This window comes from Castor canadensis, chromosome 16 (genome assembly GCF_047511655.1).
Source record: "Castor canadensis chromosome 16, mCasCan1.hap1v2, whole genome shotgun sequence".
In the NCBI taxonomy this organism is placed as follows: Eukaryota; Metazoa; Chordata; class Mammalia; order Rodentia; family Castoridae; genus Castor; species Castor canadensis.
In genome coordinates this window covers 66938882-66966313 of record NC_133401.1, presented here as the reverse complement: position 1 = coordinate 66966313, position 27432 = coordinate 66938882, and the positions used below count along the sequence as shown (strand labels likewise).

At 42.8% G+C, this 27432-nt stretch overlaps 1 protein-coding gene across 1 annotated transcript in view; it reads right to left on the bottom strand.

The window, feature by feature from the left end:
- Maml1 (mastermind like transcriptional coactivator 1) overlaps positions 1 to 26702 on the bottom strand; it is a 45668-nt gene extending 18966 nt beyond the window's left edge. The window contains exon 1 of the mRNA XM_020164210.2: positions 26245 to 26702. Within this exon, the coding sequence (XP_020019799.2) occupies positions 26245 to 26568 (324 nt within the window). The 5' untranslated portion in view covers positions 26569 to 26702. The remainder of the gene's footprint in view (positions 1 to 26244) is intronic.
- Positions 26703 to 27432: the final 730 nt, after the last annotated feature.

Here is a 27432-nt window from a genome sequence, read left to right as displayed (position 1 = left end):
GAGATACTGAACATTTTTCATGTATCTGTTAGCCATTTGTATTTCTTCATTTGAAAAGTATCTGCTTAATTAATTTGCCTATTTATTAACTGGATCATTTGTTCTTTTGGTGTTCAATTTTTTGGAGTTCTTTGTATATTCTGGATATTGGTCCCCTGTTGGATGGCTGGGAGGGATATTCTCACATTCTGTTTATTGTTTTGAGATTGTACCATTAAACAATCCTATCTATCCAAAGGCTTTTCTTTTGAATTTCATTCTAACCAATATTAATATTGCCACTGCTTTGTTTTCCCTTTATCTTTCTTTCTTTTTTGGGGGGTGGTAGTGGTGGTACTGGGGTTTGAACTCAGGGCTTTCTGCTGGCTAGGAAGTCTCTCTACCACTTGAGTCACGCCCCCAGCCCTTTTTGCTTTAGTTATTTTTCAAATAGGATCTTACATTTCTGCCCAGGCCAGCCCTGGACCTCGATTCTCCTAATTACACTTCCTACATAGGTGGGATGCCAGGCATCATTACAACCAGCTTTTATTGATTGGGTCTCATGAACTTTTTGTTTGAGTTGGCCTCAAACAACAATCTACCCCTTATCTGCCTCCAGAGTAGATAGGATTACAGGCATGAGCTGCCACACCTGGCTGTTTTGCCTTTTTTATTTAAATATGTATTTGTTTTATTTTTGTCTGCTTTCTCTCTGTCCTGCATTTGTAAATATTTTGCATCATTTTGTTTTGGATGAATAAAGCACATGGTTATACTCTGCTTTAGATGTTAGGTCTCTGTCATCTAAGAGAGGACTTTACATTTGTTTACATAAATGTTATGAGGTCTTGTTTTTCTTTTCTTACTTTATGGTTTCTGTTTTATTGCTTTTTGATGCTTCCTTATTTATTCTGAAAGTACATGTACTAATGTCTTACCAGAACTACATTTCTCTAATTATCCATGCCAAGCATGAAAACTTGAATCTCTCCCTTATGTTTCCACCAATTTCTTTTGAAAAAGGAAATTTATCAGCCACTCCTGTAATCCTAGCTACTTGGAAGGCTGAGATTGGGAGGATCATGGTTTGAGTCCAGCTCAGGCAAATAGTTCATGAGACCCCCATCTACAAAATAACCAGAGCAAAATGAACTGGAGGTGTGGCTCAAGTGGTAGAGCGCCTGCATTGCAAGTACGAAACCCTGAGTTCAAAACCCCATTTCTACCAAAAAAAAAGGAACATGGTAGGCCTCACCTATTTGTTTCTAAACAATCATGCTTATTTAAACAATCTGATCCAGCTGACAGAATGGTTCAACTGGTAAACAATCTGATCCAAATAACACACACAGTCTTTTTTTTTCTTGTCATTCTCACTGGGGTTTGAACTCACAGCTTTGGACTTACAAAGGAGGTTCTCAGCCACTTGAGCCATGCATCATGTCTATTTTGTTCTGGTTATTTTTGAGATTAGAGGGGTGGGTGCCTGGCTGGTCTTGAACGGTGATCCTCCCAAGTAGCTAGGATTACATGCATAAGCCACCTGCACCAGGTTATCTCCATTTTAATTTTTACTTTATTTCCACTTGAATTATTACTCCATTTGAATTGCAGAACTGAATTACTGATGACAACTTCAAAGCTCAGTATTTGGAAGACTGAGGCAGGAGGACAGGATCGATAATTCAAGACCAGTCTGGGCTGAGCTCTTTGGGACTCTTATTTCCTCAAGCAATTTATTTCTGGAACACTTCTAAAGTAGATGGGCCTACCTAGTTCTCAACTGCTGACACCCCACTTCTCCAACATGAATGAGTTCAGATCACACTCATTCCTATTACACTCAGGCTACCAGATGTAACCTTGTTAAGTACAGATGCTCAATGAAAATACACTGGTTGACTTAATAAGAAACTAAACTCTTGGGCTGGGGGAGTGGCTCAAGTGGTAAGAGTGCCTGTCTAGCAAGCATAAAGCCACACACACACAAACACACACACAAAATAAATAAAAAAATAAACTCTCCAAAGATGCAGTCGACTCCAGAATCTCAGTATCTTTACATTTTTGAAAACAAAATTGTATATTTGCTTCTCCATTTCAAGTCTGAGCTCCCATTCCTTCCTTGCCATGAAAAGCAGGAAGGAAGAGGTTAGCTCTCTTTTCTATTAGAAAAGCCTAACTCTTGACTCTGGAATTATCTGCCAAGCTCTGCATCCCTTGTATGTTTTTGATTCTTTACTTGTTCTTATCTTTCCACAAGAAAAACATTTTACAGCAGAGACATACAAATCTCTTTGGGCTTTTGTTTCCTTACCTGAAACCAAAAGGTATAGAAATACATGTTCTTTAATGGCCAAAAAAAAAAATACTTGTTCTTTGTAACCCCTACCTCACAAATACTAGGATAGCCACAATGAAAGAAAAGAAAGGAAAGGCCCAGAAAATAACAAGTATGGGCAAATAAGAAAACTGGAACATCTGTGCACTATTAGTGGGAATGTTCCCTGCTGTGGAAAACGGTGTGGTGGTTCCTCAAAAAGTAAAAAAATAGAATTATCCTATGATCCAATGATTCCACTTCTGGGTATATACTCAAAAGAATTAAAAACAGAATCATGAAGAAGTATTTGTACACCCATGTTCACAGCAGCCACAAGTGTCTTCAGTAGTTGAATGGATAAACAAAATGTGGTATACACATACAATGGGATATCATTAAGCTCTTAAAAGGAAGGAAATTCTGACACATAGTACAACATTATGTTAAGTGAAATACGTGAGTCTCTAAAGGACAAATTCTGTATGATTCTACATGTTCAAGGTTCCTAGAGTAGTCAAAGTCATAGAAAGCATATGGTAGTTGCCAGGGGTTCTGGGGAAGGGAATTATTATTTAATTGACACAGAATTTCAGTTTTGCAAGATGAAAAGAGTTCTGGGGGTGGATAGTGGTGATGGTTGCACAATAATGTATGTACTTACAGACACTGTTTTGTATATTTAAATATGTTAAGATGGTAGATTTTATGTTTGCATGTTTTAGCATAATACAATTTAAAAAATAATTGTTTCTCATTCTACATCAGTTTTCAAATTTCTCTCTCTCAGTATCTTTAAAAAAACAAACACAATAATCCCTTTCTTATTATGGAAGATTTCAAACATACACCAAAAGCAGGTAACAGTATAGTGAAAGCTCACATACCCAATGCCCAAGTGAGTCAACACACCTCTGGGCTAACTTGGGAATGACATCATTTCTCCTGAAATACTTTAGCATGTATCTTTAAAAATAGCCACATTATTACTGAATGCTTTAAAAAAATCAAATTGTCTTTACAGTTCAAATAAGGATCCAACACACTACATCTGGTTAACATGCTCTTACGACTCTTTCAATATGTAACCTCTCTTCCTCTTCCTCCCTGGCTTTGCCATTCATGTGTTTGAGAAGCAGAGTCACTTGTCCTGTAGAATTTTCTTGTCCCAAAATTGGCTGGTTATATCTCCATGTAGAAGTACAAGTTCTTCTACCCCCTGTTGATTTCCTGTAACCTGGGAGTTGAGGCTTGATCAGATTCAGATTTAGGGGGAGGGCATAAATATTCATCAGTGACATAGTGCTGAATATCGCTTTAACAGGACCTTAGCAGATGTGATCAGATTTGCATTTTTATAAGCTCTCAATGAGGACTGGGTGGTGAATGGATTTCAGGGGGAGAGGCTAGTCAGAGTGAGCAAGTAGCAAAGTGCTGAAGTAGTTCTTGAAAGAGATGAAGATGTGTCTGTAGGATGATTTTAGAGTTAGGTGGAAGGAAATTCAGTAGGTATCAGTTTATCTTAGGGGTAAAGGAGAAAGGACTTTCCGTCTAGTCTGAAAAGAAAAGCGAGGTTGTCTCGTAGATGGGGAGGCGGACGAGTTCTATTTCAGCCATAAAGAAGTGACTGGGACATCCAGGTCTTACTAAAAGGCAGTGAGTAACATTGACTATGAGCTCTGTGGACAGCCATCAGCAGGGCATGAACTGGAACCATTACCAGCAGATCTGATCATTCAGGAAGGTAGAACTCAGCCAGCAGGCAAGTGAAAAGCCCATGATGCAAACAGAGCACAAGGCAGAGTGACGGTTAAATACTTCAGAAAGGTAACCTGGCAACTGGAGGGTCACTGATGATGATGTCCAGAGCAGTTTTAGAAGAGGTGCAGAGTAAAAACTTAACCTGAGAAGTGACTGGAAGGTGAGTCCATAGAGAAAGTATGGATTGTTCATTCATAAGTTTAATTTAAAAAGGAGATAAAGAGACAGAATAGATTAATGGCTGCCAAGGGCTGGAGTGGAGTGGAGGGACTGATAGGTGACAAAAATGTTCTACAACTGACTGTGCTGATGGTGCATAACTCTGTGAATGTATTAAAGACCATTGACTCGTACACTTTAAATAGGTGAACTGTATGGCATGTGAATGATATCTCAATAAAGCTATTATTTAACAGGTGAGGGACTGGTTGGTAGCCAGAGAGGGTCAAAGGACAGTTACTATGAAATGACAGACATGAGCTCACTTAAAAGAACAGCAGATAATTACTTGTTGATTCTACTAGATCTCTCTGAAGCCCTCTGGAACTCTTATCACTCTACAAATGCAATCAGGCTCAGCTCTTCATTTGACAATCACTAAACGTGTAAACACATTTATGGGAAATTTTGACTTAATCTAGGGCTCTGCATGTAAGAAGCATACCCTTCCTTTCTGAAGCCATGCTCTCCCCCTGGGTCCTTTAGGCTATTCCCATTCAGGCTCTTCTACTTCTTGTTTATTCGATCACCACCCTTTTTTTGGGGGTGGGGGAAGGAGGAGGGTGGCGGTATTGGGGTTTGATCATCACCACCCTTTGCTCTGTTTTCCATTCACCTTCCTTTTTGCTGATTCTTTTCTCCCGTAGGTACTAACAAATGCTCACAATACCTTCATCTTTTAACCCCATCCTACTCTGTAGCACTTTGCATAGTGCAAAGAGCACAGCTACAGCAGGGAGTGGTAGTGCCTACATGTCTCAGCCACTGGGGGGGGGCTAAGGTTAGAGGATCTGCTGAATCCAAGAGTTTGGGGCCAGCCTGGGAAACACGGTTGGGACCCTATCTCCAAAACAGGGGGCAGTTATACCTTTTTTGGTCCTGTTTTGGATGCTATACTACTGTATGCTCACAGGCAAATTACTTCACATCTTGAGAAGCTTTGTTTCCTTATCTGAAAAGAAGGTGGGGTGGATACTATTTACTTCTTGGGGTGGCTGTGAGGTACTTTACTACCATTTACTGAGTACCTGGTAATGTTCTTACTGTCCAGCTAATCCTCTTCCTTCACAACTTTTAGAGCTTCTTCAAAGACAGTCTCTACTTCCTCATACTCACGAAAGACCAACTGATTCTTACATCCAAGGGACCCTTTTGCAGACCCTTTTGACCACTGGGAGGCTCTGGGTCCTCTACACTTCTTCCTCCTATAATGCCCATGCAATTACTCTGGACTTGTTCCTGCCTCCAAGACTACTCTTTTCAGGCTGCCCCTTCTCTGCATCTTAAACAAAAATGTCTTCAGGGCTTTCATTCATTTTTACTGATGTCATCTCCCTAGGTAACCCCATTCACATTCAGGGTCTCAGCTACAGCCTGATAATCTGGTAGAGCAGACACTTAAAAATAAAACAATTTCTTTTCTTTGTAGTACGGGGATGGAACCCCAGTACTTGTGATATCCCAGGGCCTTCCTAAGCATATACTCTACCACTGAGCTACAAACCCAGCCCAGGCATTCAAATATTTACTGAGTGAACATTTCCCTCATCTTCCTCTTTTGTGCTCTGCTCCCTCTCCTCTGTTCTAGACTTAACTCCTTCAGTTGTAAACTGGGAAGCTCCATGTGGATCTGACATAGGATATACTCTAACCTGGGTTCTCTGCCTCCCTCTCAAAATCCACACCTTGCCCTTATGCTCCTTGATTCAATGCAGGGTTGAATCCTTGTCCTCTCTGATGACTAAGCACTAAATCTCTAAATCTCTCTCCACTGAGAAACCTTCATATCACTATTATAGCTTAATTCCTCATTATTCTTTATCTAGATTACTGAAATAACTTCATGCTGATTTCTATTTCTATTCTCTCTCTGATGTAACTCTTTTTTGGTACTGTCAGCATGATCACTAGAAAACACATCAGAACCATTTTAAATTCCTTATTTCCCCATCATTACAGATAAAGTTCAAATTCCTTGACTGGCAACAGAAAGGCCAACTTGATCTGATTCTGATTAACTCTCCATGTAAGCCCCTGACATTCCCTTGCAGCCCTGACTTAAACTGAATTATTTTCAGGACAGAATATAATCCCTAGACTCGGGGCAGGGAGATGATAGCTCAAGTATCAACTCTACCATATTTCTTCCCCCACACCCACTCAAGTTCCTCATTCTATCCCTAGTGCTCTAACAGTACTCTGAACATAGTACTTACATTTCACATTCATGGTAAAGACTGTGTCATACTTAAATATTCACTGACCTCGCTCCCCATCCCTGGAAGACAAGAGCCTTGCCCTTTTCATTCCCACGTTACAGGTACCCAATGATTGAACATTCAAAGAATTAACCCTCCTACCTTCTTCATCATACCCACTTCATGGTCACTCTGTTCACAGTCACATAAACTGAATGACTTTCAGAATGACTTTCATTAATACTTATCTGTTTCACAAACTTCCACCTCCACGACAGGCAGCAGTAATAACTCACTTAATCTTCATAATAATCTATGCGGTTGGTGCTGTACTATTATTCCAAATTTCAAATAAAGACACTAAAACTTAGAGAAGCGAAACAACTTAGAATATGTATTCTTAATCAGGACTGAACACCATTCTACTTGATTGGAAGCTGTTTTCCAAAGTACAACTTAGGTGGATCCTTTAAATGTGACTCTTTCACCTAAAAACTTCCTAGTGTCTTTTCAACTCTTTTCTTTCCCTCTTCTTTGAGATAAAAACATCTCTCCTTGCAAAGGTTAGCTCCCTTCATCTGGCGCCTTATTCTCCTCTAGACTTGCCTCATCTGAGTCTTTCTCCTTACCTTTCTTCCCTTCCTTATCTCAAAACTAACCTCCATCTCTTTTTCTCTAGAGCAGCGGTTCTCAAACTGTGGTCCCACACCAGCAGCACCAACACCACCTGGGAAGATATTAGCGATGTGTATTCTAGAAGACTGTGATCACTAGGTCTGAGAACCACTGCACAATTCACATTCTAAACCAACCCAAGCACAGCCCTACTCCCCATCTCAGCTGCTACTGTCCTACTGTGTTGTCATTAGCTCCTCAGTGAGGGTACACTCAGGTCCACAATATTCACTGATTTCTCAAACCCCTCTGATGAGCTGGGGGCCCTAATTCCCTTTACAGACAAGGAAATTGAAACTCTGAGAGCTTAAATGACTTGTCCAAATGGATATGGGAGTTATGCTCAGCAATTCTTACATCCTAACTTAAGCAGAACCATTTCAAGTATTGTAAAGGCTCCACAGAGGATAATAAAAATAAAAATATACTAAAGATGTCAAAACAGACTGATTTAAGAAGAGTAGGGAATACAGAAAGCAGACTGCCAGAAGCCAGAGAAAGCGAAGGCAGAGCACTTCCACCCCATCACACACACATACACCCTCTATAATAAAAAAAACAAAGTCTAAGATTTAGGCAAGCAAACTGCAATTGGTGTAAGAATAGTCTTCTATGTTCCTGTGACTGTAAAGTGACAATGAGTTGGGAATATCAGTATTTAATTAAGTGTCAAACTCAATATAGCAAAAACTTGCTTATTATTGATAGCCAGCTCACAAGAAATGTCAGCTTTGAATTTTCTGGTAGTTAGTTGGGCATGATGCTGCACACCCCTAACCCAACAACCCAGGGAGGCAAAGACTTGGGGGTCTCAAGTTTGAGGCCAGCCCTAGCAAAATTAGCGAGATCCTATCTCAAAAACAAGATTAGGGGCTGGCAGACTGGCTCAAGCAGTAAGAGCGCCAGCCTAGCAAGTATGAGGCCCTGAGTTCAAACACCAGTACCGCCAAAAAAAAAGACCTAGAAAACAAAGGACTGGCGAATTAGCATGCAATCCTAGCTGCTCAAGAAGCAGAGATCAGGCATACCACAGTTCAAAGCCAGCTGTGGGCAAACAATTTGAGAGACTTTATTTTGAAAAAAATCCAACACAAGAGAGTGGCTCAAGTGGTAGAGCTCCTGCCTAGTAAGCATGAGGCTGAGTTCAAATTCCAGTACTACCAAAAAGATTGGAGTACCTAGCTCAAGTGGTAAGGCACTTGACTAGCATATGCAAGGCCCTGGGTCCAATCTCTAGTACTGCCAAAAAAAAAAAAAAATTCTAGCAGTCACAATAAAAAGAAACAGGTGAGCCAAACAAAAAAAGAAACAGGTGAGTCTGATTTTAATAATATATTTTATTTAATATTTACAATTTTAGCAGGTAATCAATAATTAAAATTGTGATTTTTTTTGATACTTAGTTTGCAAAATCCAGTATATATTTTATACTTTTAGCACAATTCAATTTGGACTAAGCACATTTAAAGCACTTAGGACCCCTATCTGGTTGGGGGCTCCTTAATGGACAGTGCAGTCCTAGAAACTGGCTTTGAATATAAGTTTTCCAAACAGTACCACAGACAGAGGAGAGCATTCCACACCTGTCTGTTTTGGTAGCAGTCTCCTTACTGCCACAGGGCCCAACACACCAGGTACTTTGGTGACCCTACACAAACTGCTTCCTTGCCCAAAATACTCAACCTTGCCCCTTTCCTCTCATTCAACTTTTCCAATAGGAATCTACTGAGAGCTGACTGAGTCATCCATCCACTATCCAGGCTCTAGGGCTACAGCAAGGAAAAGCACAGACAAAACCCCTGGCTCTCCTGGGCCCTACACCTTAGTTGGGGAGTACTTCTAAAAAAACACAGCACAGAGTTTGTAGGATGCATGATTTTAAATAAAGAGCTCAGGAAAGGCCTCAGTGAGGGTATGAAGATTGGTCAAGAATCTGCAGATGAGCGTGTAAGCCATGCCAACACCTACCAGGCTGAGGGACAAGCAGTTTTGACAAAGGCTGCCGTGAAAAAGTGCCTGGTGTCTTCTATAGGCAAGCAGCCAGTCTGGCTGAAGCAGAAAAAAACAGGAGCAAAGAGTGTGGAGATGGTGCCAATGAGCAGTGGGACAGGTAGACCAGACTGCCGCATAGGGCTGTGTGAGCCCTAGGTAAGGGTAATCTTTTTCCCTTTGTTACAGGGGAGGAGAAACAGGGGTCTGAGCAGAGGAAGGTCATTCTGGGCTGACAGCACACTGAAAGATAGCTACAGCCAATGCGCAGCAAAAACCAGTTTAAAGAAATGATTCTTCAGAGCTGGGTGGGTGGCTCAAGCCTGTAATCCTAACTACTGTGGAAGGCAGAGATTGGGAGGATCACATTTCAAGGCCAGCCCACAAAAACTTTGACCAATGAAAAAGCTGGGCACAGTGGTGTGTGCCTGTCATTCCAGCTACGTGGGAAGCATACATAGGAGGATCACCATCCAGGGGGACTGAGCATAAAGCAGAGACCCTGTTTTAAAAATAACCAAAGCAAGGCACCCTCTCTTTGGGACCCCTCCCAGCTCTGGAAGCGCTACTCTTTGCTACTTTTCAATCTCAATAAACTTTTCCGCTTTATGCCCCTTCCCCTCAAAAAAGCAAAAAGGGCTGGGGGTGTGGCTCAAACAGTAAAGAAGCTGCCTTGCAAGTGTGAGGCCCTGAGTTCAAACTCCCAACCACTAAAGAAAAATAAATAAATAAATAAATGATGGCTCAGACTGGGGTGGTAGTGGCAGAGGTGGTAAGAAGACACTGGAAGAAACCAGCCAGGTTTTGGTTGTGTGGTAAAGATGAAGCAGGCAAGGTCTGCTGATGGATGGGCTATGGGACTGGGCTTAGGATCTCTCAGGTGTGGCTAGAGTGAAATGAGAGATGGCAGATGGCAGCAGAGAGGTACGGTTCATCCACATCATGAGGAAAAGGGGATGAAGGATGGAAGTGGGCAGAGAAGAGGTTTTGCCAAGACCACAAGGGGTTCTGTGGACATACCCTCACACTTGACAGCGGACAGCATTCAGTGCCTACCCTGAAGCCTTTCTCAGTTTCCAAACATGACTGGAGTGTGCCACTGGCTCTCCCTAGTACCCACAGCTTTTGCCACCCTCCACCTGGCACATAAAACAGCACATTGGTGGCCAGTCTCTGTATCTGTCCTCACTAGCTCTGAGCACAGGGGTAACTCTTTCACGAACCTGTCTTTCCTGCTCCCAAAATGGAACTTATTATCACTGTTCAGAAACCAAACCCTAAATTTTGCCTCTTGATTAAAACTGGCCAGTTCGCCAAGCAAGAGAGAACTCCATGGTTGGCCAGGTCTTCTAGCAAAAGTTCATACCTGATGAACAGAGGTAATCAGGGCATTCAAAACAATAGCAAAACAGACAAACACTTAAAAGACATCCTTTAGCTCACGACTGTAATCCTAGCTACTAAGGATGCAGAGATCAGGAGGATCTCAGTTTGAAGCCAGTCAGGGGAAATAGGTTGCAAGACCCTATCTCGAAAAAACCCATCACAAAAAAGGGCTGCTGGAGTGGCTCAAGGTGTAGCCCGAGTTCAAGCCTCCCTAAACCATTAAGAACTACCACTTATTAAGCACCTCTTCTGTGCAAGGCAGAACAATGTAATTTTACAGGGATGGAAACTAAGGCTTAGAGAGAGAAAACAGAGCCTGGAGGAAGAGGGTCAGAGGTAACTGTAGCTTTGAAGCAATATCGAGGTGTGTGTGAGTGTGCGCATGTGTGCATGTGGGGCTTGGACATGGAAGGGACAACTTCTCATATCTTAGCAGTCCTTGAAGGAACAAGAAAAGAACACTTGATGGGCGTGAACTGCAATACCTATCTGCAGGTTCCTAATTCCCAAGGGTAGCTCACTGTCTACCATACAAAAGACGGGGTAATTTGTAAAATATACACATGAAGTTCTTAACTCTAAAAATGATTTACAAAGGCTACATGCTATGTTCAAGTTGTATCAAAGAACCTAACTTAAGAAATGGATTCTAAACCTTCTCTAATAAAAAAGGACAAGGCTGAGCATAGTGATATGTTCCTGTATGCCCGGCACTAGGGTGGCTGAGGAAGGACCATAAAGATTTCAAAGTCAACCTGAGCTACACAGTGAAAACCCGTCTCAAAAAAAATGTCAGGGGGTCAGGGGGAAAGGGAGAGAAATGACCCAAACATTGTATGCACATATGAATAAAAGAAATTTTTTAAAAATGTTAGGACAAAAGTGTAGAACGGTTATAGTCTCTTGAGGTGAAGTGGGCACCTGGAGGCAACTTGTGTTAAAAGTAAAAATGGATCAGTACATTAACAGTGCCCCAGAGACAAGTCTCCAAAGTGGCTGCACTCAATACCTTTGAACATGTGGAACTGTGGATTAGCTCTGGATCCCAAGTCACACTCACTACTCTGCAGCTGCCCTACCAAAGATCACTAGGGACATCCACATGGCCAAATCCTGTTTCTCAGCAACCCTTAGTATGGCAAGCGCTCTTCAGACCAGGGCTCAGTAATTAAAATCTCAAAAAAATCAGAAACTCTTAATTCATCCTAAGTCCTCTTCCTTGACTAGATCAATCACTACATCCAAGTACCTCTGAACCCGGCCTTTTCCTCTGTTCCCTCACTGCCACTTTCTGGCCCATCATTTCTTGTCTAGTACAATAAAAGAACATTTTAACTGGTCTTCTGGCCAGCCCTTCTCTACCACCTGCCTGCACCTTTAACCCACCCTGAACACCACTGCAGAGTCTATGTAAAGGCACAAATATACTTGTGTTTCATTATTATTTAAAACCTTAAAGTGGCTCTCCACAGTACATAGAAAGACTCAAGTTCAAGTTCCTTCTCAAGGTATATACAGTTGATTCTGTGTGTCAACTTGACTTGGTCTGGGGATGTCCAGATACCTGGCCAAACATTATTCTAGGTGGGCCTTGAGGGTGATTCTGGATGGATTAATGTTTGAATTGCCCTCCCTGATTTGGGTAGGCCTCATTAAGTCAGTTGGGGATTTGAAAAGAACAAATCTGCTGTATAAGCCAGAATCATTGCCTGACTGCCTTGAGCTGGGACATTGCATTTTTTCCCATCATTTAAACTCCAACTGGGCTGTAACCATGGCTCAAGTGGTAGAGCACCTGTCTAGCAAGCACAAAGCCCTGAGTTCAAACCTCAGTACTTCTCCCTCCCCAAAACAGACTTAAACTGAAACACTGGCTCTTCCTGGGTCTGAAGCCTTCAAGCGTTTGGACTAGATCTACACCACCTTTTGTCCTGGTTGTCTGGCCTTCACACTTGGATTGGAGCTGTATCATCAGCTGTCCTTAGTCTTTAGCTTGCTGACTACAGACTTTGAGACTTCAGCTTCCATAAACACGTAAACCAATTTCTCATATTTACTTTTATTATAATGACACTCATGCAAGTACACATCCTAACAGTTGTTTTTCTGGAAAACTCTAATATAATATTCCAGGCTTTTATGATTTGGTACATTTACCTCTTCAAGTTTATTGCTATATACATCCTTCCCACACTAAATTTTCTTTTGCAGTTAGTTTTTGTGAAAAATATTACAAACGAGCATAAATAACTGCAAAAAATAATTATAAAATGATAACCATGTGCCCACTGTTCAAGGTAAGCAACAACAGCTCAGCTCTTTACCTCATTACCTCTTCATTCAGTACTGAAAATATGTCTTCAGGATCAGTTGAACTGGCATCACCTGGAAAATTAAAAATGCTGACAAGCAGATGGGCACCCGTGGTTCATGCCTGTAATCCTAGTTACTTGGAAGGCTGAGATCAGGAGGAGAAGCATAGTTTTAGGCAAATAGTTCACGAGATCCCATCTCCAAAATAACCAGAGCAAAATGGGCAGGAGGTTCAAGTGGTAGAGTGCCTGCTTTGCAAGTGTGAAGCCCTGAGTTCAAACCCCAGTTACACACACACACACACACACACACACACACACACACACACACACACACAAAATGCTGCAGAGATGGAGCTAAAGCTCAGTGGCAGAGCAATTGCCTAGCATGCAGGAGGCTCTGGGTTCCATCCCTAGCACCAATTTAAGAAAAAAGCAAACTGAATCTTAGTCTCCTGCCTTAGAATCAGCATTCCTAACAAGATCTCCAGGTGCCTCACGCTCTGAGAAGTACTCCTTAGAAGCCCTGCATTACTTCTTCACCTTCTCCCAAAGATGACCAACATCCTGATTTGAGATTAACTGCTTTCCTTTATGGTTCTACCATTCCTCCTCATGTATCTATCCCCAAACAAAACACTGCCTAGTTCTGAGCACACAGCATAAGCACACACGAGGCATATAAAGAGAGGGTGGCCCACTCCTGCTGGATAGAGGCTCTGAGGAGGTGAGCAGCTCAGTCTCCAGGTTGTGGATGAATTGCATTTCTCAGAGTCTGACAAGCCTGTTCTGGAGAAATCGTGAGCAAGGTCACAAGAGTCTTTGGAAATACACAGTTTATGCAGCTGAGTGCCTGGCAGGGCTGAAGTGTGGACCAGGTCCTGTACATGCAGCAGAAATATGATCAGAGGGAGGGGGCTATTCGGTACATTCTGCTTTTAAGCTCATCATAGCTTACTCTAGCTGTGGGAAGAAAAGGTGAAAACTGTGAGTGATATTTGTGTCCTCAGCAAAGAAGGTGGGGAGAAACCCTTGTCAGCACACAATAAGACAAACCAAGTACTGTTGACAACTTGGGTCAAGCTCTCCTGGACAGTCTCTCTTTGGGTTAAAAAAGATAGCCCTAACGCTAGGTATGCAGCTCAGTGGTAGAGTGTTTGCTTAGCTTGTGTGAGGCTCTGGGTTTGGTCTCCAGCACTGCAAAAAAACCCAAAACAACAACAAAAAAATGATGGACCTATGGAAGTGGGGGGTCTTAGTGACTATCTACCACTTGGATTACATTGCTGTAGTATGGAGCCATCCATATGTGGTACAGAACTGTCATGCCAGGATCACTTCCCCCCATCTCTGTTAGATTGCCTTACCATTTCTTATATTTCATGTCTTACTCTTTCTTGATTTAGTCTTTTAATTTGGTGGAGTACATTTTCAAGCATTTTCTTGAGAAGGGGTATGTGACAGTTAAAATTTTAAACATTCAATCTCTAAAAATGACTTTATTCAATACTCATTCTTGTCAATAGTTTGGCTAGTTATTAAATCCTAGGTTGCTAATCAGTTCCCCTCAGAATTTTGAAAGCATTGTTTCAACTGTGTTTTTGCTTCCTATGTTGCTGTGAAGTCCAAAGGCATTCTGATTTTTAAATTGTGATTTAATACCCTACCCACCCTGGAAACTTGTAAATCTTTTATTTAAACCCAATGTTCAGAAATATCATGAAATTTTTTTTTTCCTCAGTGTTTGGGGAAGAGACAGATGACCTGTTTATTCCTCTAAAATACAGCCAGGATTGGGTAGATGTCCAGGATTTTCTTCAGCTTAGATCTGTTTATCAGACTTAGCTCACAAATCTGGTTGTCCTTTAGTTTCTCACAGCTCTTCTCCATAGGGATGCAGGGGACAGAGACCTAGAACGTCACTGCTGATTTTTTTGTGTGTGGCGGTGGTTACACTGGGATTTGAACTCAGAGCCTCCACTTGAACTACATCCCCAGCCCTTCAGTGACAATCTATGTGACTGCATCACCTGTAGTCCTGATGTAGTAGCACAACCAATTCTCTTTCTTTCTTCATGTTTTTCAAAAGTGGCTGGTAAGAATGTGACATCTGTCTTTGGGATCCTGATAAATCTTCCTAGGTAAGAAACACAGTGCCGGGTATGGTGTCACATGTCTATAATCCCATCTACTTGGAAGCATAGATACGAGGATTGTGGTTCAGGCTGGCCTGAGCAAAAACCATAAGACCCAACTTGAAAAATAACTAAAGCAAAAAGGGCTGGGATGTGGCTCAAGTGCTTCCCTAGGAAGCACAAGTCCGAGTTCAAGCCAGTACCGCATCAGAACAGAACAGACACCCTAACAAACTGTGGCCTCGGAACTTCAGCCCCGGCTGCCCAGCAGCATGCTCACAGCCACTGCCACACAGCCCATGCACAGCCCACATCCTACTCTGCTGGTCTTTTTCTTTACCTTTTGGGAGAATTTCATATATATACATATATATTATATTTTAAAAAAATTTCCAGGACTGTATTTTCTGAATTTTAAAAATTATTTTTCTGTAAATATAGTATTTTGTGTTCTATGTTTCAACTTAACATTTTATTGGCCAAAACAAGTCATATGGCCATGCCGAAAGTAAAGGGATGAGGAGGTATAGCCTGCTTCCTATGAAGCCACCACCAGAGTGTGGATGTATAATGTGACCTAGAATGACAAAACTGAGACCTACCACTTAACCCACACACTCATCAGCATGGTGGTTGCTCTGCTGGAGATTAAGTATGGAGATGGCATGGATAGGATTCTGAACGGCAAAAGGTCCAACATTATGAGACTGGGGAAAGGACATACGTGGGAAGGCACTAAGAGCAACTTGACCATTTCCTGCGAACCACATTCCAGTACTTCTGGGATCATGGAGTAGGTATCAAAAGAGCTTTATTTCCAAGGTACCAGGTGTCACCCCAATGCATGCTGACGCTGCTCTGAATGTTCAGCCATGTACTATAGTCTCGCCTGCTCCTCTGCTCTGGCAGCTGCAATAGTTCTCCACTGTTTTAAGGGCATTTAAGTGCCAAAGTTCAGCCTGTAGGGTATGGTTCATGTGGAAGAACGTCTGCCTAGCAAATGTGAGGCCCTTAGTACCACAAAAAAAAAAAGACAGTTGTTTAGCCTATAGGTTGGGATCTCTGAATTCAGATACTGAGCAGAAGGAATAAATATTTTTCCCCTTTTGGGTCGATGACAATGACTGGAGTTGAACTCAGGACTTCATGCTTGCAAAGCAGACACTACCACTTGAGCCATACCTCCAGTCCATTTTGCTCTGGTTATTTTGGAGATGGGCTCTCATGAACTACTTGCCTGGGCTGGCCTTGAACTGAGATCCCTCTGATCTCAACCTCCCAAGTAGCTAAGATTTACAGGTGTGAGCTACCAGTGCCCTGCTAGGAGTGGGTATTTTTCATTCGAAGATATTACACTTCAATCTCAACAAAGGAGTAAGAGATAGGAAGGCAACGCACTTTATGTGATACAGGCACCACTACTCAGGACAGGTCTTTCTGTTCTTTAACTGTCACTTTTGGAATCCAACAGTGAGAGCCCAGTGAAGGACTGGGGTGTGGCTCCAAAGTAGAGTGTTTGCCTAGCACATAGGAGGCTCTGAGTTTGAGTTCCACCCAACCCGGGGTGAGGGGAGGGAGAAGGTAATCATGGAATATATATTATGTATATTTGAAAAATGAAGTCAAATTTCAGTTGAGTCTTACTTGGATGATTAATGTGACAAGGAGAAATGACTGTGTACACTAGATGATACAGCAGACATCTGCCATATATTAATCGAGCTATACAGTCCCAGCTCTAAGGTTTTGATGAAAATACCAAAACAGATAAAAGTTAATGAGAAAGGGTTTGGAGTACAGCTCACTGGTAGAACATGTGCTTAGCATGTGCAAGGCCCTGGGTTCAATCCTCAATAACACAAAACAACTTACTGCCAAAAGTATGTTGAAATGAACAACATACCTTTTATTTCCCCATGAGTTTGAATACACTAGGCTAAACAAGTGAGAGTTAACAGATATAATTAATAATCAATTGATAAGCTTCAGTAAAGCCTTTTTGTTATGTTTTTCAGTAATGGAGTAATGACTGGTTAAGTTCTTTTCTAGGCCATCTGATGGTTTCTTTCTTTCTTTATTTTGCGGTTCTGGAGCTTGAATTCAGAGCCTACACCTTGAGCCACTCCACCAGCCCTATTTTTGTGATGAGTGTTTTCAAGATAGTGAACTATTTGCCCTGGCTGGCTTTGAACCACGATCATCCAGCCACTCTGTGAAGCACAAATAGGAGGACTGAGGTTCTAGGCCAGCTTGGGCATAAAGTGAGACCCTAGCTCTGGCTCCTGAGTAGCTAGGATTACACGTGTGAGTCACCGGCACCTTGCTGGTTTCTAATTCTTTATGTTCAATAAATAAAACTGAAGGACTACCTAACCAAGTCATTAGGTGATTAGTAAAAAAAAATTTTTTTTTTTTTGGCAATACTGGGGCTTGAACTCAGGGCCTTTACCTTGAGCCACTTCACCAGCCCATTTTTTGTGTTAGGTATTTTTGAGATAAGGTCTTGCAAACTATTTGCCCAGGATGGCTTTGCATTTCGATCACCCTGATCTCTGCCTCCTGAGTAGCTAAGATTACAAGAGTGAGGCACCGGCGCCCAGCAGCACTGGGGTTTGAACTCATACTTGCTAGGCAGGAGCTCTACCACTTGTGCCACTCCATCAACCCTTTTGGCATTGGGTATTTTCAAGATAGCGTCTCTTCAACTATTTGCCCAGGCTAGCTTTGAGCCACAATCCTCTTGATCTCGTCCTCCTGAGTAGCTAGGATTACAGGCATATACCACTGGAGCCCAACATTTTGATGGTGTGGAATGAAACCAGGGCTTCCTGCACCCTAAGAACATGATCTCATTAGTAAATTAATTTTTTTGGTGGTGCTAGGATTTGAACTCAGGGCCTCCCACTTGAGTCATACCACCAACCCTTTTTTTTGCTTTTAGTTATTTTTCAGATAGGGTCTCGAATTTTTGCACTGGGTCACACTTCTACATATGCCTTTCTGCATAGCTGAGATCACAGGCATATCACTTTGCCTGGCTTGTTGATTGAGATGGGGGTCTCCCTAACTTTTTGTCCAGGCTGCCCTTGCACCATAATTCTCCTGATTACTTCCTCTCAAGTAACTGGGATTACAGATGTGTACCACCATGTCCAACTTTTTATTCGTTGAAATGGGGTCTTTCAATCTTTTTTACCCAGAGTTGGCCTAGAACCTCAAACCTTCCAATCTCTGCCTCCCAAGTAGCTATAATTATAGGTGTGAGCACTGCCCCCAACTATTTTTGATGATACATCACAATGTTAGTTTCAGCAAACCACCCAGGTTTCCAAATACTGAATGACATTGCTATAACTAAATTTCTCCCTCTCCTTTATGTGAACAAGGATTTCTGGGGCTTAAATTCATAAAAGCAAAAAATGAGAACTGAAAGAGCACCTACCTGCAAGCTTGACGCACTGAGTTCAAAAACCAGTATTGCCAAAAGAAACAGGAGAACTGAGTTTTGAAAGGGGATATTCATCCATGTCGGATGAATAAGTCAAGAAAGGAGGACACTTCACCCATGCCATTAAGGAAGGCATTTCTACTCAACTGTGCTTTTGGCTTAATTACTTAAAAACATTTGCAAAGCACTTGTTGTGTACTAAATTACAGTGATGCGACTTACTGAAATAAGAAAGATAGCATACAGAATCTTATAAATCTACAGATAGCCTTCTCTATGAGTCAGATTCAAAAGAGCAAAAATGTTACGTATGGTGGCACAGATCTGTAATTCAAGCAGGCAGATGGTGAATTTGAGGCTGTGCACAGCAAGACCCTGTCTAAAAAAAAAAAAAAAAAAGGAAAAAAAAAAAGACACATAATGGTTTTAAGTCAAAGTAAATTTAAAACCTTAAACTTCAATTTACATACTTATTTTTGTTGCAGAGAAATATGTTAGAGTGGCCAATAAAAAACTTTCATACATACTATGTTAAAATAAAACATTTATTATGTGGGGTAAGTGTAAAAGAAATGTTAAGCTCCAAGAAAAAAAGGAATGATTTAAAATTTTTATTAAAGAAAAGCGTTCTCAGGCTGGCAGAGAGGCTCAAGTGGTAAGAGCACCTTCCTAGCAAGCATGAGGCCCTGAGTTCAAAAGGAAGGGAGAAAGGGAGGAAGGAAGGGAGGGAGGGAGGGAGGATAGGAGGGAAGGAGGAAGGAAAGCATTTTCAGCCGGGTACCATTGGCTCATGCCTGTAATCCTAGCAACTCAGGAGGCAGCGATCAGGAGGATCTTGGTTCAAAGCTGGTGGAGAAGCTCGAGGTGTAGGCCCTGAGTTCAAATCCCAGTACCGCCAAAAAAACCCCAAAACCCACAGTTGCATATTACTAAGATATTCACTGGCTATATTTAAAATGTTATGTAATCACTTATTTTTAAAAGTTAATATTTATAATTCTTTAGAAGTCACATCCCCTGCAAATATAAATAGTACTTTTACCTTTTTCTCTTTTTAGAGTTGATTCACATTAAGCATATGTAGCACTTTTAAACTGTATTACATAATTTTTTTTTTTTTTTTTTTTTGCGGGGCTGGGGTATGAACCCAGGTCCTGCTGCATGCTAGGCAAATGCTCTACCCCTGAAGCTACATCCCCAGTCCATAAATTTCTTATTTCATATATTTCACTTAATAAATTAAATTATGGCAATTTAGTATACCACTGGTCAACAAAATAAATGCATTACAGCATTTGATAAGCTTAAAAATTTAGGATGAAGAAGTTTTCAATGTAAAGTTTTATTCCTTGAACTCAGGCCTCACACTTGCTAGGCAGGCACTCTTCCACTTGAGCCACTATGCCAACTCTAGCTGTCAATTTAAAAATGTGTGAGGGGGTTGACAGTGTTCCAAATTATTTGGTCTAAACAGTCAATCTCAAATACACAGAAAGCTTTTCAGGATCTGATGCCTACATTTCCAGCTTCATCTTCCAACCTCTGGCACTTCAGGTGACAAATTCAAAGGACACACTATCTTAGTTTTGTGCTTTTGCTCAGTTTTCCAAGGGAATCAAAAATCCTATTTGATACCCCTTGGTAAGATCTCAACCTTATGCACATCATCATATTAAAGGTCTGAAATATGCTAAATAAAGGAGCCTGTTTAAATTTATTTAGTCCAGTATTTTCTAAAAGTTTCACTTCAGGACTTTCCCTTTTTGTTCTGGTTATTCTGGTGACATGGTCTCACTTTTTGCCCAAGCTGGCCTGGGACTGTGATCCTATTTTATGTTTCCCACAGATGCTGGGACAATAGGAGCAGAATAACCCCCTCACCTACCCACTCCCGCCCTGCATCCAGCTTTTTAGAATTTTTTTTTCTGTAGTGTTGGGAATGGAACCCAGGGACCCAGGGGCTCCCACATGCTAGGAAAGCACTCTACCACAACACTTGAGCCATGCCCCCAGTCTTTTTGCTTTTTTTTTTCCTTTAGTACTGGGGTTTGAACCCAGGGCTTCATGCTTGCTAGGCAGGCCCTCTACCACTTAAGTCACTCCATCAACCTTTTTTTTTTTTTTTTTTTCTGAGATAGGGTCCTGTGAGTTATTTGCCTGGGGCTGGCTTCGAACTGCCATCCTCCTAATTTCTGCCTCCTGAGTAGCTAGGATTACAGGGTTTGAGCCACTGTACCGTCTCAGGTGGGTTTTGGATGACTGGGCTTCAAAATTTGTATTTAGAAGAAATATAAATTCAGTATGAAAAAGGGAGTCCATTTTGGATAGGTAGGAAATAACTATGGAAATGGCAGACCACTGGAAATACAGGTCTGGACTGGAGATTCGGAGAATCTTAGTATAGGTGATAAATGAAGCCATTATCCAGGGGGTAAAATTAGAGTGCAAAAAGTAGGGGATATTTTTTCCCAGGGAACATCTCTTTTCCATCTCCATGAGTACTACCAGCCCCAGCCCTCGCATCTCCAATAAGTTCAGACTACTACAAAAGCCTTGACTACTTCTCCTCTTGGCCACACCAACCTGAGATCCTCCACAAAGCACCAGAATGATCTTAAAAAAAAAAGTCAGGTGGGCATAGTGGTACACACGTGTAATCCCAGCTACTCAGGAGGCAGAGGATCCCAGCCCAAGGCCATCCCTGGCAAAAGCAAGAGACCCTATCTGAAAAACAAATTAAAAGCAAAATGACTGGGGCATGGGTCAAGGGCTAGAGTGCTTGCTTAATAATCATGAAACCCTGAGTTCAAGTCCTAGTACTGTTGAGAAAAAAAAAAAAAAGAAAAGACAGATCGCTTTACATTTCTGTGTCAAGTCTGCTGTGGCTTCTGACTGCACCTGACCTAGTCCTAGCTTATCAACCTCTCATACTAGTTGCCTACCTGCTAAGCTATTCTGGGCATACTGACTTTCTTTCTGTTCTTCACGAAAGCTCAGAAAGCTCCTGCCTCAGACTTTGTGCTAGTGTTTCGCTTTAACTAGAATGTTTTTTCCTGAAACTTTCAACTGACTAATGAAAAACCTTCCATCCTTCAAGTTCAAGTAAGACAGAGCATCTTATGTTAAACTGCCACTGTCAGTCACTTGGTATCACATTATTCTTTCAATTTCTGCTTAGCATTTAACATAACATAAAATTAACTATGTTTTTTTGGCAGTACTGGGGTTTGATCTCAGGGCTTCATGCTTGGAGGCAGGTGGTCTAGTGCATGATCCCTTTTTGCACTGGTTATTTTGGAGATAGGGTCTCACTTTTTGCCCAGGCCAGCCTGGATGGTAATCCTATTTTAAGTTTCCCAAAGTTGCTGGGATGTCAGGTGCACTCCCACTCCCACTGAGATGCAGTCTTGCAAACTCTTTAACCCAGGCTGCCCTTGAACCATGATCTTGGATGTCAGCCTCCTAAGTAGCTAGGATTACAGGCATGAACTGGCACCTGGCTTTTTTTTGCAAGCACTAGGCAAGCGCTCTACCGGAGTTGCATACCCAACCCTTTTTTTATATTTTGAGACAGGGTCTCATTTAGTTGTCTAGGCTGGTCTCAAACTCAAGATCTTCCTGACTCTGCCTGGGATTATAGATATGAACCACCATGCCCATCTAAAATTAACTTTTAAAATTAGTCTCTCTCCATGATGGCAGAGTTTTAATTTGTCTTGTCACTGCTGTGTACTAGTGCCTAGAATACTCTGGCCCACAGTAGATGCTGAAACATTTATTGTGTGAATTAATAAGGTAGAGTAAAGGGAAAAAAAACCCCACAAAACTAGAAATCAGAAGAGAATAGAAACTAAGAGAAGAGCCTTATAAAGGAGGAAGTCAAGAACAATGACTAAGAAACCACTGAATTTGGCAATTCCATCCTTGGTGTCCTCTAAGGGGACAATTTCAGAAGAGTAGAAGAGGTAGAAGACAGATTACAATGGGCTAATAAGTAAGTGGGAAATTCAGGTGGAAAGGGCAAAGGGAAGGAAGAAAATGGAATACTATTTTGAGAGAGAGAAAACAAAAGATTGTTCACTGTGGAGGATATCTGCTCACATTTTAAAGCTGACAAGAAGGACCCAGAGGGAAAGGAGACAATAAATATGAAGAAGGTAAAAGGGAGCTGGATGGTGGCTCATGCCCGTAATCTTAGCTACTCAGGAGGCAGAGATCAGGAGGATCATGGTTAGAAGTCAGTCCCATCTTGAAAAAACCCATTAACAAAAAAGAGCTGATGGAGTGGCTCAAGGGGTAGGCCCTGAGTTCAAACCCCAGTACTGCCAAAACAAAACAAAACAAAACAAAACACTATTAAGTGTTTAACTTAACTCTTAGTTATCACACACTGGGATAACTGGGGGTAGACAGCCAGGAAGAGTGCATCTTCAGGTGGCTCAGAGAACAAAGCAGAGTGGGGAGGAGTGGAGGAAATGTGCAACAATAAAGCAAAGGGAGACAATAGGGCAAGAAGTGAAATCTAAGTAAAAGGCCTGCAGATGTTCACCTTAATATTGGTGCAGCTTTTCTCTAAGTCTGAAATTATCTAAGAATCAAAGGTCAAGCTCGTGGAGTGGCTAAAGTGGTAGAGCCCCTGCCTAGCAAGTTGTGAGGCCCTGAGTTCAAACCCCAGTGGCACCAAAAAAAAAAAAAAAAAAATTAAGAAAGTGAGAAATTTGCACACCTCTAAAACAAGGTGGAAAAAATGGCTTCCATGATGAAAGGGTGGCATGCAATTGTCAACTATCACAACCACTTAGGAGTAAGGTCCTCTGGATCAGCAGCAAAAGTCTAACAGCCGTTGATAAAAAGAATGGGAATAAACCTTTACGGCATTTCACTATAGAAAGAAAATGTCCAAACTGCTTTAAAAGGCTATTTTCATTTATAGAATGAACATTTGTATGAAGTGAGTGGATAATGCTCATAACCCAGAAATCCTAGTAAAAAGAAGTCAATCCTAGTATTTGTTTTTTAAGAGCACAGTATAAAGAAAACCTAATATGCTCATTCCTTAAAAACTAGGAGAGAAAAAAGCCTGAAGCAGGACTGATTCACCTCTAACAGAGGAAGCAGATGGTATTTAAGCCTTGGCTATGGGGCATGAGGGGATGGATATCTTAAGAAAAATAACCTGAAGTAAGGTGTATTTTTATTAGTAATACCCGATCCCTTTTCAAAGTCATATAAAAGGTCTGCTGATTAAGGAACTTTGGCTATGCAATGACCACCTAATGGTATTATAACACACTTGAAAAAGACTAAAAACTAGTAATATTCCTTCTATAAGGAATATTAATGAGATCAAATACTTGTCAAAAGTAACAATGACTAGGAGTGTCTTCTTTCCATCTCCTTATGCAAAACGCTGCTTTCCGAGTCAATATCTTACACAGTCAAGGACTCTCTCCCTCTCTGAACTGAAGGAGTTCAGAGGAAAACACCACTGTTTTCTTGTGATACTTATCTTCTGGCCCCCATTCCAAGGCTGAACAGCTCAGCTAGGATTTGGAGCCTGAAATGAAAAGGGTCCCTCCTCCCAGAAAAGACAAAGAAGAGTACTACCTACTTCAAAGTTGAAGCTCATGAGACCTCCCAGGACAAGTTTAATGTAGGAAGACATCAACCCAACATGGCACATGTGATCAGGTTCTGACATCACAGGAATTACTTGCAAGACAGATTCAAGTTCTAATACAGAATTCATTTCTCTTCAAGAATTGGATGTGCTCCCAATTTCTCGCTAATGATTTAGAATTAACAACAAAGAAATCCATATAGGTTCTAAACTCTTACCATAACTAAACAGAAACTGAATCTTTCTAGGGGGTGTTCAAGACAACTATTTGTTTGTAGAAATACGATTTTTATGAGTTTTCATTATTTTGTTCAATTGAAATGACCACCCACTACTCTTAAAAGTCTTTCCTGGGCTGGTGGAGTGGCTCAAGTGATAGAGTACCTGCCTAGCAGGCCTGAGTTCAAACCCCAGTACCACTAAAAAAAAAAGTCTTTCTTTAGGGCTGGAAGTTTAGCTTAGTAATAGAGCACTTGCTGGCATATGAAAGGCCGCAAGTTCAAATCTCAGCAGGGGGTGGTGGTTTAGGTGTCTTTCCTTAAAACAAAAACTGTTAGTAAAGGTGACTCATGCAGTTAAGTCATTTTGGAAGACTACAGAGTAAAGCACCACCAAGTTTAATATCACTCAACAACATGCACCGAGGGCCTGAGACATGTATGGGACTCTGAGCCGACCTCTCTGTCTCCAAGAGCTTACAATTTGCTTGGCAAGACACAATGTGACGAAAGTAATATGTGACTCGGTGCTAAAAATAAGTAGCATGGACAATATGTGTCATAAATGTTTTGACACAGGAGATTCTGATTGTTGTGGGTGAGGGTTTTCAGAAGCTAGCTGTGAAGCAGAGGGAGGGCTGAGCTGGGACTACAGGGTTGGCAGGAGTCTGCAAGGTGATGAGAAGGTCCTACAGGCCTTTCAGTGAATACTTTCACATCCTCTCATTTCTTTTGGAACTTACAAGACTCTTTCTAAGAAGCCAAACATATGGGCCCACCCCTCCACACCTCCTGACAGGCAAGAAAAGTGAGGATGAGAAGGCTTGGCCAGTAGACACAATCAGCTATGAAACCCGGTTTTGAACCCAAGTATTTATTCTGTCTTCAAGTCCAGCAGCTGAAGCTAGTTATGGGAGAGACTGAAAATTCAGCCAAAGTAGCAGATCTGTGGGGGACATGGAAAGATAGATTAGATCAGACTGATCCCAAAAGCCCAGCCAAAATGATTCAACTTCATTCCTTCAAGCAACAGAAGAGTTTCAAGTAGAGAGAGAGAGAGAGACTGAAAGCCTAAAGACTAGTTAGGGAAAAGTACTGAAATAGCCTCGGTTGAGAGACAATAAAGGCACGAATTAAAAATACACTAAGCAAATTAGAATAGTAACACTTTGATTTAAACTTTAAATTACCAAGAACCCCATACCAAAAAGTCCCCCGACTCACCGTACATAAAATTTGCCTCCCCTTTATAAATTAGTTTCAGGGAGGAACAATTCCTAACCAACAAATTTCAGTAATATTTACTAAAAACCCGAAAGGCGTAACAATTTACCAACAACTAACAAACATCATCAGATTTAAACAGGGCTCATCGATTAAAATTGCAATTGTCAACAATACTGCAGGAATCTCAAGTTCACAAATTTCAGGATTGCCTAAATAAGGAATCCTTTCGTGAAACCCAGCAGCACTATGCATTTCACTTGGGTTCCCAAAGACTTTTAGCTTTCCCATTCCAGACGCAGTTTGATATTGTCAACTGAAGGCCGACTTATTTCCATTTTAAAGCCCCAACCCTGCTTACAGCCCAGGACCTTGCAAAGATCAAGGATCCAATCAACATTTGCAGAATAAATGAGGTCAGGCCTACTGGGCTAGAAGTCCTTACGTCTCAGGCCACCCGAATGCTGGTCCGTGACAAAAGTTCTCAACATTTTGGAACAAGTCTGGAAGAAAACCCTTGCAGAGAACGTTCTCCTCCTGCCTCCCCAGCCCGGGCCTCTTGCAAAGTCCCAAAGTAATGCCACAGTGCCACTTCCCGAAGATGACAACCGCTTAGCCAGCTCCCTGCCAGGTTAGTCTCCCCGGAGCCAGGCCCGAGATTGGGGCGCACGGATAGGTTTCCCCGAGGCCAGATGGGCGTCGCGGGAAGCGTTTTCGGGAAGAAGGGACCGCTGCGACAAGTGACTTCCCTACTCACCGCGACCGGGCGTCCGTGCTCGGGGCCGTCGGCTGCGTCGAGGCGCGGGGCCGGGGCGGGCGCGGCGGGCGCCGGGGCCGGGGCCGCGGCGGACGGCTGCCGGTGCTTGCCGGCGCGCTTAGCCTTGGCCTGGATGCAGCGCTGGTGCAGCGCGAAGGTGTGCTGGCGCTCGAGCTCCAGGCGTTCGGGCGACACGGCCTCGTAGCGGGCCTCACAGGTGCTGTGGTGGCGCCGGCAAAGCTCGATGCGCCGGCGGAGGCGCTCCATGACCGCGCTGTGCCGCGGCAGCGCGAACTCCGCCATGGGGCAGGTGGGCAGCACCATGGGCCGCGGGCTGCACGGGCCGGGCCCTGGCCTCTCGGGGCCGGCTGGCACTGTGGGCTCTGCTTCCCCCCGGCGGCCCCGGTCCGCCTCACGGCCGCGCCATGTCCCCGCGGGCTGCGGAGCGGGCTCACGCGCGGCAGCGGATCTTCCTCCTGCCCCGCTCTGCCCGACTCCGGGCCGGCACTCACTGCCCACCTCAGGCCTCGGCCTGTCCCCTCCGCCCCGACCCCATTGTTTTCCGCGCCGCCGCCGCCGCCATCTTAAAATTGTTTTCGGGGCTCTCGGAAGAGGGCGGAGCCTGGGCCGGCGAGCTCACGCGTCATGGCGGATGGGCAGGGGCTCCAGCCAATCAGAAAAGGAAGAGCCGGCCGCCGAGGCCGTGGGGGCGAGCACGTAAGGAGTCCGGTTGGCCTCCAGAGCGGTATTTAAAAGGAACTCTCAAGTGCGCTGCGAAGGGAAGCCCTTGGGCGGGCCTGAGTCCTGGACAACGAGCTGTGACTGACAGGAGCCCATGCAAGAGCGACACAAGTTTCTAGCACCGCCCCCTGAAGGCAGGCCCTTCCGGGTCTCCGAGGAAAGCCGGATTCAGTCCGCCGAGTGCAGCTAACTGCTAGACCCCCATGCCTGCCTGGCGCTGACTGGCTACACCATTTACTACTTTTCGAACTCGGCTTTGATAAACTCAAGTACCCACGCTATTTCCTTTGACCTCATTACAGCCACCCCCGTAATTCGTCAGTTCTCGAGCTGGCCGGTAGAGGTTTCCCTCCTGCACCATTCTCAATCACTGGGGCCCAGTTTCCACTTACAGAAGTCTGAACAAGTCTCATTACTTATGAAAAATAAAACCGGCTCCGTTAGAGA